This window comes from Ranitomeya variabilis, chromosome 1 (assembly GCF_051348905.1).
Source record: "Ranitomeya variabilis isolate aRanVar5 chromosome 1, aRanVar5.hap1, whole genome shotgun sequence".
Classification (NCBI taxonomy): domain Eukaryota; kingdom Metazoa; phylum Chordata; class Amphibia; order Anura; family Dendrobatidae; genus Ranitomeya; species Ranitomeya variabilis.
In genome coordinates this window covers 668,846,945-668,860,155 of record NC_135232.1, presented here as the reverse complement: position 1 = coordinate 668,860,155, position 13,211 = coordinate 668,846,945, and the positions used below count along the sequence as shown (strand labels likewise).

The 13,211-nt window shown below is 43.8% G+C and overlaps 1 protein-coding gene across 1 annotated transcript; it reads right to left on the bottom strand.

Annotated features, from left to right (window-relative positions):
- Nucleotides 1-7,251: 7,251 nt before the first annotated feature.
- ZNF770 (zinc finger protein 770) lies at nt 7,252-11,978 on the bottom strand. The gene has a single exon (XM_077263920.1). The coding sequence runs from the start codon at nt 11,376-11,378 to the stop codon at nt 9,462-9,464; it is 1,917 nt and encodes a 638-aa protein (XP_077120035.1). The 5' UTR covers nt 11,379-11,978; the 3' UTR covers nt 7,252-9,461.
- Nucleotides 11,979-13,211: the final 1,233 nt, after the last annotated feature.

Here is a 13,211-nt window from a genome sequence, read left to right as displayed (position 1 = left end):
TTTGGGCTATATCAAAGGTAAACATTGGGAGCGTGCCATGACATAACACTGTAGGGGCATATGGCAGCCAAGAACTCCCATAGACAAAACAAAAACAGTAATATATAATTGTATCAATCTATTCTGCACAGTGAAAAAAAAAAAAGATATGCCCATGCATACTGGCCCAGAGTGTCACAAAAGAACACTTTTTGGCAAACATGAAGTGCATGAAAGATACAGTAGATGTATAATATGTCAATCGGGGAATACTCTACATGTATTCCTCCAGTATAGCCAAAAACAAGATGTGATCAGAGCCTTAGATGTTAAAAAATAAAAACATAAAGAGGGCTTAAAGTTTTTTCAACAAGTATCTTCAGAAGAATGACAGCCCAGACGGGTGGCATGGTCACGTAGCTGGCATGAGCTGATTTGTCTCCCAGGTTGTTAGGGATAAGTCCAGAGAAACTGAGATTGGTCGGATCCTGCCAGCATCAGAGTGATGCTACCCGGCTGTACAGCATAGAGCCTACTCGTGCCACGGGCAGCTTGTCAGGGTAATCAGCCAAGCTGGAACTGCAGGGTGGCTGTAGTCTAGGCACCAAACTGTACACTATAAAACAAAAAATCCTTTGGCTCTAGAGACCATAATTGATTTTTAATAATGGGCAAATTGCAGTTGATTTACAAGCACTTTGTAACTTCACCCATTTGTGAACGTACTACTCTTAAGTTCATATTTAGATTATATATTGCGCTACCCCCAAAAAAGCTTCTTACAAGTAGTAGCCCAACTCCTTAGCTGCCATCTGGCCAAGTCTGGATTATAATGTATGAAGTAGTAGTACGATGTGTAGTAAGCATTTACACAGGCCTAAACATCATCATATAAAAATTAGATTAAATTCTCACTTTAGGAACATACAGGAAAAATATACATCTTTGTACTGTGTTACCTAGTATATTGAAAAATATTAAGATTTGAGAGTCCTCAGTGGCCGATACATCTTAATGGCTAACTAAGATGATAATTTGCAAGATTTCGTGTCTACTCAGTCTATGCCTGATAAAGGGACCTGAGTAGCCTCGAAAGCTTACAATTTGTTACCATGTTTTTAGTTAGCCATTAAAAGGTATCAACCACTGAGGACTCTCAAGTTTTAGGATTTAGGAACATATTAATTCTAAGGATGATGTCATGAGAGCGTCAATCATCCCACCTACAGCCTGCATATGGTTACAGATACGCTAGCCGCACATTACAGGGGAGCCTCATGCCCGCTACATGCAAGGTATCAAATACAACAGTCGTAGATGAGATGAGTAAGAGCACAAGGATTTATTTACGTGTGCGACACTAACTCTACAATGACCCTTTCTCGGGATTCTTGTTCATTAACGTTCAGCACAGATTTTTGTGGGATATGACTGTAATAAAATGTGTTTGTGTGACTGCAGACTTTTCATTTTTCTCTCTTGTATTTTAAAGCAAGCCTCCAGCCTTTTTTTTTTATTTCAACGTTGGAGTGGTGCTATTAAACCAAGTTCCCTGCTCCTAATCTTATACTTACCAGCTAGTGTTCAGCTCTTCCCGGCACCGCCATTTTCTGACTGACCAGACATCAGCAGTAATGGTCACGACAGTAAGCAAGCCATTAAAAAATCTCCTGTAACGATTTATCCAAAAGCTGCTTCTCAGAAGACGCACCTCGAATGTGTGCTACAAGAGTGACGTGCGTTGTGTGTGACCTCAGCCTCAAGACCTTTTAATTGAACATTCATAGAAATACTCGTTCCATATCATTCCCATGTAGACACGTTAATCTGTCGACAAATAAGAAAGTCACTTATGTGGCCTAAAATCGCCTTTGGTGGCAGCACACCCCTTCGAGTAACCAAGGAATGTGCTATCAAAATTTTCACACTGCCTGGGAGATGAATGACTATAGGAGCTATACAATTTAAAAATTATTGCCGCATTAAAAGGGAAATATCACAAGTCATCCTAAAATGTCATCAAATGACGATTGTCAAGTGAACGTTCCCACGAGGCATAAACGCTGCAGATTTCCATCGGCATCTTACAATAGTAGCATTGTGCAAGCAAATTTTAGGGATCTCACGCACACAATTTGGCAAATATTAACAGCGTCCATTTATGCTGCCAATGTTACCTTGGATTTCACTCTGTACAAGTGTGTGGACCATTTTAACAATGCTATCTACAGTATTTTCCACTGCAACATTTTCAGTCCAAGAGTTCCACAGCAGAAAGGCCCCATGGGGACATTCCCTGACTCTCCTGCCTACATTTATCTGATAAACATAATATACAATCGTTACTTATAGTGGATGGCTCTTCTTCATTCTTCACATATATTCCACTCTCTTTCCTCCAGGCTTCCTTGGTGTTGAGGAAATTGTTAGATTGGTCTGCTTGTCACAGCTGAAACCAAGGCAATTGTTAAAGTCAGGCAAAATGGGTAATTACAGCACTCCTGTGGATGATGCCCAAGAAGGATCCTATCCCATGGAAATCTTGTAGAAAACTTGGCACACTGGTAAATGGAAGCAAATAATTTTATTGTGTGCAGGCAATCCAAAAATAAAGATGTTTTGGTCCTACAATGACCTTCATCAGTCAGATTGCAGAGTGCACAGGGTTACAGGCAAAAACGAATGGTCAGGACCAGCAGCAATTGCTGTAGCGCGAGACTTGTGCTGCACTTGCCTACCTTCATTCTTCAGTGCCGTACACTTAGCGAAACCCTTTAAGAGCTAGACAGAAATTATTCCTGCAGTGCACCATGGCACATCTTTGTGTATGGGTAGGTTGTTTCTCTTCTCGCACCAGAGTATCCTTTGTAGAGTTGAGCAGACCCCTGGATGTTCAAGTTCAGCCAAACAGTATAGCCCCCGTCTCACTAAGCGAGATCGCTAGCGAGATCGCTGCTGAGTCACAAGTTTTGTGACGCAACAGCGACCTCAGTAGCGATCTCGCTATGTGTGACACGTAGCAGCGACCAGGCCCCTGCTGTGAGATCGCTGGTCGTGTCGGAATGGCCTGGACCTTTTTTTGATCGTTGAGGTCCCGCTGGGTAGCACACATCGCTGTGTTTGACACCTTACCAACGACCTCGTTGACGACTCAGACACTGAATCGTCATAATAGCTCCCATGTGACATCGTTGTACAGGTCGCTACAGGTCGCTGGTGAGATGTCAAACAGTGAGATCGCAGCTGCGATTGTTGGGAAGATCTCACTGTTTGACATCTCACCAGCGACCACATAGCGACGCAGCAACGATCCCTGACAGGTCGTATCGTTGTCGGGATCGCTTTAGCGTCGCTAAGTGAGACGGGGCCTTTAGGCTGCCGTCACACTGTCAGTATTTGGTCAGTATTTTACATCAGTATTTGTAAGCCAAAACCAGGAGTGGGTGATAAATACAGAAGTGGTGCATATGTTTCTATTATACTTTTCCTCTATTTGGTCCACTCCTGGTTTTGGCTTTGGGTTCCAGAACAGTATCCGGACCGTGGGGGGGGGGGGAGCAAACATCCAGTGTTTGCAACGGTCATGTGAATGACAACAAAGCCATCACTGCTTTTGATCAGACAGCTGCAGTTCCCATGCGGTCAATGAAAAAATGTAAAAAAGTTTACCTCTGGCGTCGGCTGATGGGACTGCAGCAGGTAACAGCTGATGGGAGTATTTATCAGCCGGAGCCTGCACTAAAAATAAAAAAAACTGGGTGGGTTTCCTTGTATATTAGATAACCAGCCAGGCAAAACTGCAACCCTCAGCCATCAGCGTTAGCAAGGCATTGTGATCAAGAATAGAAGGGTACCCATGCTGTTTTTTTAATTTTTTAAATTTATTAAAAAAAATAAAAAATTGACCAATAGCAGCTCACAGCCACTCAGAAAAGATACATCCATTAGATGAGCCAATTCAGGCGCTTTGCCCGGCTCTTCCCACTTCCCTGTAGGGGTGGCAAGTGGGGTAATATTTGTGGGGAAGATGTCACCTTTGTATTGTCTGGTGACATCAAGCCCACTGCTTAGTAATGGAGAGGCGTCTATAAGACGCCCATCCATTACTAATCCTATAATTGTATGGCAAATAAACACACAGCCAGAATAAAGTATTTGAAATAAAAACAAAACACATTTTTTGTTTTATTTAAAAATAACAGACACAGTTATACTCACCTAACGCACATTCCACTGAATCCCTTGTCTCCTGTAATAAAACTAAAATAAACAACAACAGTATCCCTCACCTTTCCGAAGTTTTGTTCCACGTTGTAATGTGTGGGGATTAATAGTTTTCAACCTGGACGGTGCCAAGATGGGGTCCAGGCTGAGAACCACTGATGAATGAGCTGCAGCGAGTGCAGCATCAGTGACTAGCGGTGAGATCATTGAGGTTACCACCGGTCATTGAGGCTATGCTCCCAGCCGCTCCAATGAACTGCGGTTACCTCTGCACCGTGAGAAAAAGTCTGAGTTCATCAAAGCTCATTTGCCCGGTTGAGAACGTAACCTCACAGACCGGCAGTAACCTTGATGACGTCACAGCTGGGCACTGAGGCTGCACATGCAGCAACTTATTCACCAGTGGTTCTCAGCCTGGAATGTCACATCTTGGCACCGTCCAGGTTGAAAACTATTAATCCCCAGACAAGTATTACGTTGTGTGACAGAACATCGGACAGGTGAGGGATAATGTTTTTTATTTTTGTTTTATTACAGGAGACAAGGGGATTCAGTGGAATGGGCATTAAGTGAGTATAACTGTGTTTGTTATTTTTAAATAAAAAAGGAAAAGTGTGTTTTGTTTTTATTTCAAATAAATGACTTTATTCTGGCTGTGTTTTTATTTAGAATAAAATTTATAGGATTTGTAATGGATAGGCGTCTTATAGACGTCTTCCCATTACTAATTCGTGGGCTTGATGTCACTAGACAATACAAAGATGACATCAACCCCACAAATATTATCCCACTTGCCACAGCTACAGGGCAAGTGGGAAGAGCAGCGTAAAGCATCAGAATTGGCGCATCTAATAGATGTGAGTTTTCTGGGTGGCTGTGGGCTGCTATTTTTAGGCTGCGGGGCAATACCCATGCCCCTTACAAATTTGAGAATACCGGCCCCCAACTGTCTGCTTTAACAAGGCTGGTTGTCAAAAATGGGGGGGGACTCCATGAGGCTTTTTTAAAAATATATATTTATTTAAATAACTAAAAAAACAGAATGGGGACACCTTCTCTGGATAACCAGTCTTGCTGAAGCTGACAGCTGAAGGTTTACAGGGGAACCAAACGCTGCTTTTTTAAAATTATTTATTTACAGCGCAGGCTGATGAATACTCCCATTAGCTGGTGCCTGCTCTCCCTATTAGCGTCAGCAGGCGTCGGCTGACGGGAGTAGTAGTCCCATTAGCTGACGCCAGTGACCGGAGGTGTTGGAGGCAGCACGATGCTTTGGAGCGTTTTTTCAGAAGCTGGAACTGGAGCTTTAGGGTATGTTTCCACGGACAGGAAACGCTGTGGATTGGACGCTGCATACAGCCTCAGCATCCAATCCGCAGCAGCCAGATGTTACAGCATAGAGGATAGGATTTTATGAAATCCCATCTCCACTATACGTGCAGGAACGCCCCCGGCAACCCTGCGTATACGCACACGCGTCTTTCTAGACCGCAGCATGTCAATTTATCTTGCGGAGACGCTCAGTCTCCACAAGATAAATATGCAGTCCAATGTATAGGATGCAGTGATTCCCCATGGTTCAATGAACACATGCGGAATCACCGCGCGTACAAAAGCCGGCAGCACTTTGGACGAAGCTGTGTCCAAAGCGCTGCCAGTACTGACCATGGAAACATACCCTTAGTCAAGTTGGGTGGAATTATCAATACTTCCAAATATCAATACATTTTGCAACAAAACCTTCATTTCTCTGCTTAAAAAAAAAAAAAAAAATTACCTTACAGCACATCAGTGGCCCTAAGCATACCTAAAATAAGCAAAAAAAAAAATGGTTTCATGAGAAAAGGATCATAAATTGGAATAGCCCAGCCAGTGCCCGAACCTGAATCCAAATGAAAATCTGTGGGTGACCTGAAAAGGGCGCTGTATACAGGAGATTGCAGCAGGAGATTTGGAGCTGCTGCAAGGAAGATTGCCAATTCTAGATGTGCCATACTGGTAGAGTCCGATACAAAAAGAATTAATGATGTCAAACAGTACTTCCACAAAGTTCGTTAAGGGTGTGCATATTTATGCAATCATATTATTTTAGTTCTTTTTCATTTTCCACCCGAAAAGATTTCAGTTAGTTTCACAATGGACTTGTATTGATTATGGGTGACATTAAAAGGTGGAAAAAGTTCAGAAAATTATTCTTCTTGGTAGGTTTTTTTTATGACAAAAACCTGCCATTTGAACAGGGGTGTGTAGACTTTTTATATCCGCTGTCATCAGCTGAAGGCACTACGTACATAGTAAGGAGGTGGCTACTGAGTACATTCTCTGTACTCTGTATCATTGCCAATGATCCATGCTCAAGGTCAATCTCACAAATGAGGCACTCGGATTTCTTCTTTTTAGAACTTTAGAAGATATTTTATAGAAGAATGGCAGAGGTTACATATAAATATTCAAATTTTGTCCAGAAGTTATATTAACAAAATAGAGCCATTTGATACAAAAAAAAAAATCGTATCATGAGCAGATGACGTCAACTAAGGGGCTGTTCACAATACAGGGATTCTGGCATTGTACAAGACAAGAAGCCCTATTTTTGTCATCATATCCGTGCTATGAACGGAGCCCAACTTTCCCAAACTAAAGGATTTCCGATCATGGGATCTGCTCCATATTTTGGCAATGTATATAAGAACATGCAGACATGTCAATATTTTCTCATTCTTCAAGAATCATGTGAAAAATACGTCCACGATAAAGACCAGGTGAATTAAACATCAAAAGAATCTAATACACAATGTAACACACCAAAGAAATAGTCATTTTAGTCATCTAGATATTTTTGCATTTTCAGTTGCTTAAAGGGGTTATCTACTTTTATAAAATCTTGGTCTTGGTGCAGTTTTTTATACTAACACTATAGTTGTATTCCCCGTCCCCAGGTCCAGGAACAGATCCCTGCTGTCGGCATAAGATCAGCGCTGCAGTTGACACTGGACACCGGAGACTCCGCACTGGACCTGCAGACAGTGAGTAAAGTGCAGTTTGTTGGGGTTTTTTTTAAACACCTAGGGACCAAGATTTTCTGAAAGTGGAAAACCCCTTTAATTTTTATGTTATTGCTATATAACCAGCGAGTAAACCTACAAACACAATGTGAAGCTGTCTGACACACAATCCAGCCTTTGACATTTCAACTTTGCAAGTTCTTACCAATCTGCTCAATAAGGGATAGTGAGGGTTCGAGCACTGGGACCCCCCCACACCAGAGATCGCAATAAAGGGGCTATAAAATGCCCGGTTGGAATGGAGCTATAGCTGCGCATCCATTCACTGTCGACGGGACCACCGACCATAGACAAGGGCAGCGCACGGCTTTCTGTCTTTCAGCAAGTCATCTGGATGAAATGTTGCTAATGGACATTTAACAACCAACCACATTTCATTTCTTAAACTCTTCTCGAAATACAAAGGTTAAGCTGTGATCGGCTGCTAAGCATGAAGCAAGGTCGTTTTGTTGGACAACTTTTGGAAATCCGCCTGCAAAATTAATATTTTACAAATAAAATGCTATGTTAACGTTCACAACCAAATTTTTTTTTTGCTATTGACCCAATATGCGTAAAAAAAAAAAGTAACATGGTATAAACTCCTTTTCTTTTGTTTCTCCAGCCCCCATGCAGATGATGTGTCTCCATGGTAACTGACAGTAAACAAAAGTTCTGTGCAGTGTAATTCTTCTGCTGCCCTGTGGTCTCATTGCTTGTAACATAAATGTGGTAGGCAAGTCCCCAGTAGAAAACCGATCGAAAGGAAAGAAAGAACTGCAGGGCCCAACTACACAGAACTTATTTGTAGTCTGTTACCTTGGAAATGCACGATCTGCATAGGAGCTGTAGACCCAAAACGGGATGAATTACTAATTAATACGTATGGTAAAAAAGTGCTTATTACAAATGCATTGAGAGAATAAAGAATAGATTGCCATGGTGGACACGGTCAATCAACAGAAGCGCTCTGAAAATGATCTTTTGTTTAAATCAGGTTTTTGTGCTACATGTATTTTTAAACATTTTGGGGGAATGTTTACATTCTTTTTTTCTAATATAGGTTTCAGGAAACAACACATGTACAGAGCCACAATAGTCAGATTCTGACCCTGTATTAGGTCCTTCAGTACAAAATGAGCATGTCAATATTAAGAGAAGGGGAATAGGGTCATATATATTTTTATAATCTTGCAATTTTCACACAATCTTTTTAAACTCAATTTCCTGTCTTTATAGGAAGAGTTTACAGGAGTTTTCCTTATCAGCAGAGGCAGGGTGACAATGACAGGTAACACCTCTATAGACAGGATTCATCAATCACAATGCAATGTCACATCTGACCCCCAATTCCCCTCCCTTCACAATGATAGGATCACTAGATGCTTCAGTACAAAAGACAGGGTCAGGATCTGACCATTATGGCTATGTACACGTGTTGTTTCCTCAAACAAAAGGAAGTTAGTCTAAAAAAACCTCAGTGATAAGTGTGAAAGATTTCTATTGTTTTAATACAGATTCTTTTATGAAAAAACTATTGCTCAAATTTAAAAAAAAAAACAAACATTTAACTCAAAAACCTGACTTTAAGGGGTTGTCCACTACTATCAACCATGAATCCTTATGTTTTCTCCTTGTAAAATAATAGCATCTATACCAGTGTTTCCCAAACTCCAGTCATCACGGACCCCACGGGTCTTGTTTTCAGGATTTCCTTAGTATTGCTTAAGTAGTTGAAGTATCATCAAGGAATCAGGAATTGTCTCACCCGTGCAACATTATGGAAATCCTGAAAACATGACCCGTGGGGTCCGTGAGGACTGGAGTTTGGGAAACACAACTATACTCACCTCCCATGCCGGCGCCATTCCCGCGGTCACAATGGCTCTCCCAGTGATCCCTATGGCCAGTGTTGTCAGAGCTGTGGTTGCTCCCTCACTTCCTCCGGCTGTTTGTGATTTGTTTGAAAGAGGGGAGAGTGAACCCAGGACTGTTTGGCCACAGGGATCGTGTGACATAATGTGATGCAATCCCTGGGAGAGCCAGTGTTGACACCACTGGAAAGGCGCAGGAGGTGAGTACAAGTGTTATATTACAAGGGGTTATTCAAGTAGTGGACAACCCCTAATATAATAGATCATTTTCTGATTATAGCTTCCCTTTAGTAAAGGTTTTGTGATCATCCTATAAAAATTCGAGACAAAGTCATGGCCTTTAAGAGACACCGCCATCCTCAATTTTCTTCTTCATTCGAATGTGCATCACCATGTGTCGTTTCAAGTGAGGATCCTGACGAAAAGATTGCCCACACTCTATACACTGGAAGGGCTTCTGCCCGGCGTGCATGAGATAGTGGCGCTCGAGTTTGGAGGGGGAATGGAAGTTTTTTGAGCACACACTGCACTTGTAACTTTTCTTGACTGCTTGAGTCCTCACTTTCTGCTCTGGATTTGATTTTGCACTGCGTTCCAAGTCCATTGATTCACTTTCTACTTTCATGTCGGGAACGTCAATAGTTTTTACTTGATCGAGCTCATCAGTGTTTACCGTGGGGTCATAATGTTGGGATTGGGAAAAACTTATGGTCTGTTGGCAGAGTGTAGAATAATAATCTCCCAGCGTACCCTCTAACCCCAGCACAGGAGCCTTTAGGTCATGAATTACTAGGTGGCGTTTTAGATGTGTAGTTTGTCGAAATGTCTTCCCGCATTCAGTGCACATGAAAGGCTTCTGCCCAGTGTGGATGAGGTAATGTCTACGTAACTTGGACATTGACGGGAACGTTTTACTGCACTGGTCACATTTTACCACTCTGTGCTTCCGCAGCAAAATGCCTTGTGCTCCTTGAAGAAACTGGTGAAGAGAATGACTCTGCTGGCCATGCTGGTCTTGATCATAGGCATGGAAGGTGCTGCAAATGGCGTCACCTCTACCGTTTTCCAACAGTCCATGAAAATTCATCCCAAGTTCTTGTGGTGGAAAATATCTTTCCAGGTCTGTCCCAGGCTGCTGAATATTTCTCTCCTGCGGTTTCCTGATATGAAGAAAATTCTTGGAGACACTGTGATGTTGTGTTTCCACTCTGCCGGCATCCATATGATTGGGTTCCTCCAAGGTCTCTGCTTTCATCACTCTCCCATCTGGAAGGATCTCATTATCCAGGAGATAGTCCGGTACTTTGGATCCTCCTTTATATGTTCCCCTGGCGGAGGTGGCAGCTTCAGAGACAACTGCTTCTGTTATACATTCATGGTTGTCCAGATTTTCCTGCTTCTCGAAACATTGTCCACATGAAGAACACTGGAAAGGAGTGACATAGCTGGAGAAGGCTTCCTCGGCCTCCTGCTTCACCTCCACAGGTTCGCCACTGGGAGACCACTCCCTCCTGGGTATAGTAGAGGAGATTTTGTGCACGGCTTGGTGTCTGAGAAGCTTCTCTGCCATCTTGAAGGCCTTGGGACATTGGAGGCACTGGAAGGGCTTCTCCTCAGAGTGAGTCAGCGCGTGGATCTTCAGGTGCGTCTTCTGCCTGAACGTTCGGTCACAAAGTGAACAGATGAAGGGTTTCTGGCCCGTGTGAATCATTAGGTGCCTCTCCAACTTCGAGCGGGAAGGAAACACTTTGTCGCAGAACTCACAGCACCGCGTTTGGACTTTATGGATGGCGGCCAGGTTCAAGAACTCACACTGATGAAGTAAACACTTCTCCTCACTGGCGAATGTCCTCTGGCAACCAAAACAGGATTGAGGCAGAGAGCGGATGCTCCTATGAGCAGGGGCTGGAGATCTCTTGGGGGCCCTCACCTCCTCTACGGGGCCTGCACAGGGCAGCTGCTGGTGTTTGGAAAACGTCTCAAAAGTCTTAAAGTGGCGGAGACAGGTATCGCACCGGAGTGGGAGCATGTGCGTCATCATGTGCCTCTCCAGGTGCGCCAGCTGGCGGAACGTATTGCTGCAGTCCGGGCACGGGAAGGGCTTCAGGCCGGTGTGGGACAGGTAATGTCTGGCCAGCTTGGAAGGCGTTTCGAACTGCTTGGTGCAGGCATCGCAGCAGTACGGCCGCCTTCTTGGGGGTCTCTTAAGATTCCTGGGCTGACAGCTTCTAAGCATCTCTGCAGGTACAGAATGCATGGTGGCAAGCAGGAACCTAGCTGCTCTTACATGCCTGCCTATGTGTCCCTATGAGGGGGTCCTGCCACCTCCACACACCGCCTGCAGGACCACAGAGCCGGATCACTACACACACCAGGCGGTGGGCGGCATCATCCGTGCAGATCCTCACCTGGGGGTAACCTGAGGACAGCAGCAGCCATCAGCTTCTCCATCCGGAAGTCCTGTCCCTGCAGAATGCAGATCGAGTCAGAACGTCTCCTACACATGACGTCATCAGAGAGCGTCCGCATCCCGCGCGGCCATATTGGAGGTGGCAGCCGCCTGTACTCAGACTTCTCTGCTGCTTCTGTTTGGTGGGACGGGCACCACGGAGAATGGAGGTCGCCCGGGAGTATCTACACCTGTACAACAAACGTCAGCTGCTCCGGAACTACAACTCCCAGACTCTGATAACACGTCACTGCCATCGGAAAGGATGTATGACCTGATCAGTGGGAGCCTACTGCTCCCATTAAGAAACTGTTACTTTGGAATTGCATCTTTACTAATAAAGTTTATTGCATTACTGTACATTTTGCACATAGTCGCTGTATTACCAGGGCCAGCATTTGCTTGCTGTCAGTGAATAGAGCCCTGAATCCAGGGGAGAAAAATACTCCCCCTGACAACTACACCTGCCCATGTGGGATGGGGAAGCAATACCGCATTTAGTCCTGGATTCTAGCCTCGCTGTGATCCTGACCCCACTATGGTCCCACTGTGATCCCAGACATGCACGAGGCTGAAGTTGGTTTCTTAGGCTACTTTCACACTAGCGTTAACTGCATTACGTCTCAAAACGTCTTTTTTCCGAAAAAACGCATCCAGCAAAAGTTTTTGCTGGATGCGTTTTTTCCCCATAGACTTGTATTGGCGACGTATTGCGACGGATTGACATACGTCGTGTACGTTTTAAGACGGATGCGTCGAAATTTGGCGATACGTCGTCGGCAAAAAACGTTGCTTGTAGCGTTTTTTGTCTCCGCCTAAAAAACGTTTCGCGACGCATCCTGCGGCATACGTCGTTGGCTGCAATGGAAGCCTATGAGCGACGGATGCGTCAGGACACGTCGTACGACGCAATGCAGCGCTGCAATACGTTTTTTTACACTGAGCATGCTCAGAAGCTGGATTTTGTTGCCAAATGGCCAGACACCCCCAAATCTATATAAACCTGGCCTGGGCCTTCAACCCCACATATATGGCCACGTATATACGTGGCACTTATATACGTGGCACTTAAATACGTGGCACTTAAATACGTGGCACTTATATACGTGATACGTGGCACTTAAATACGTGGCACTTAAATACGTGGCACTTAAATACGTGGCACTGAAATACATGGCACTGAAATACGTGGCACTTATATACGTGGCACGTATTTAAGTGCCACGTATTTAAGTGCCACGTATTTAAGTGCCACGTATTTAAGTGCCACGTATTCAAGTGCCACGTATTTCAGTGCCACGTATTTAAGTGCCACGTATCACGTATATAAGTGCCACGAATTTAAGTGCCACGTATTTAAGTGCCACGTATTTAAGTGCCACGTATTTAAGTGCCACGTATTTAAGTGCCACGTATTCAAGTGCCACGTATTTCAGTGCCACGTATTTAAGTGCCACGTATCACGTATATAAGTGCCACGAATTTAAGTGCCACGTATTTAAGTGCCACGTATTTAAGTGCCACGTATATAAGTGCCACGAATTTAAGTGCCACGTATTTAAGTGCCACGTATTTAAGTGCCACGTATATAAGTGCCACGTATATAAGTGCCACGTATTTAAGTGCAATCCTCACAAGAAC

What these genes read in the sequence shown, in the direction of transcription:
- ZNF770 (XM_077263920.1), bottom strand. Translation starts at nt 11,378, where the DNA reads ATGCATTCTGTACCTGCAGAGATGCTTAGAAGCTGTCAGCCCAGGAAT.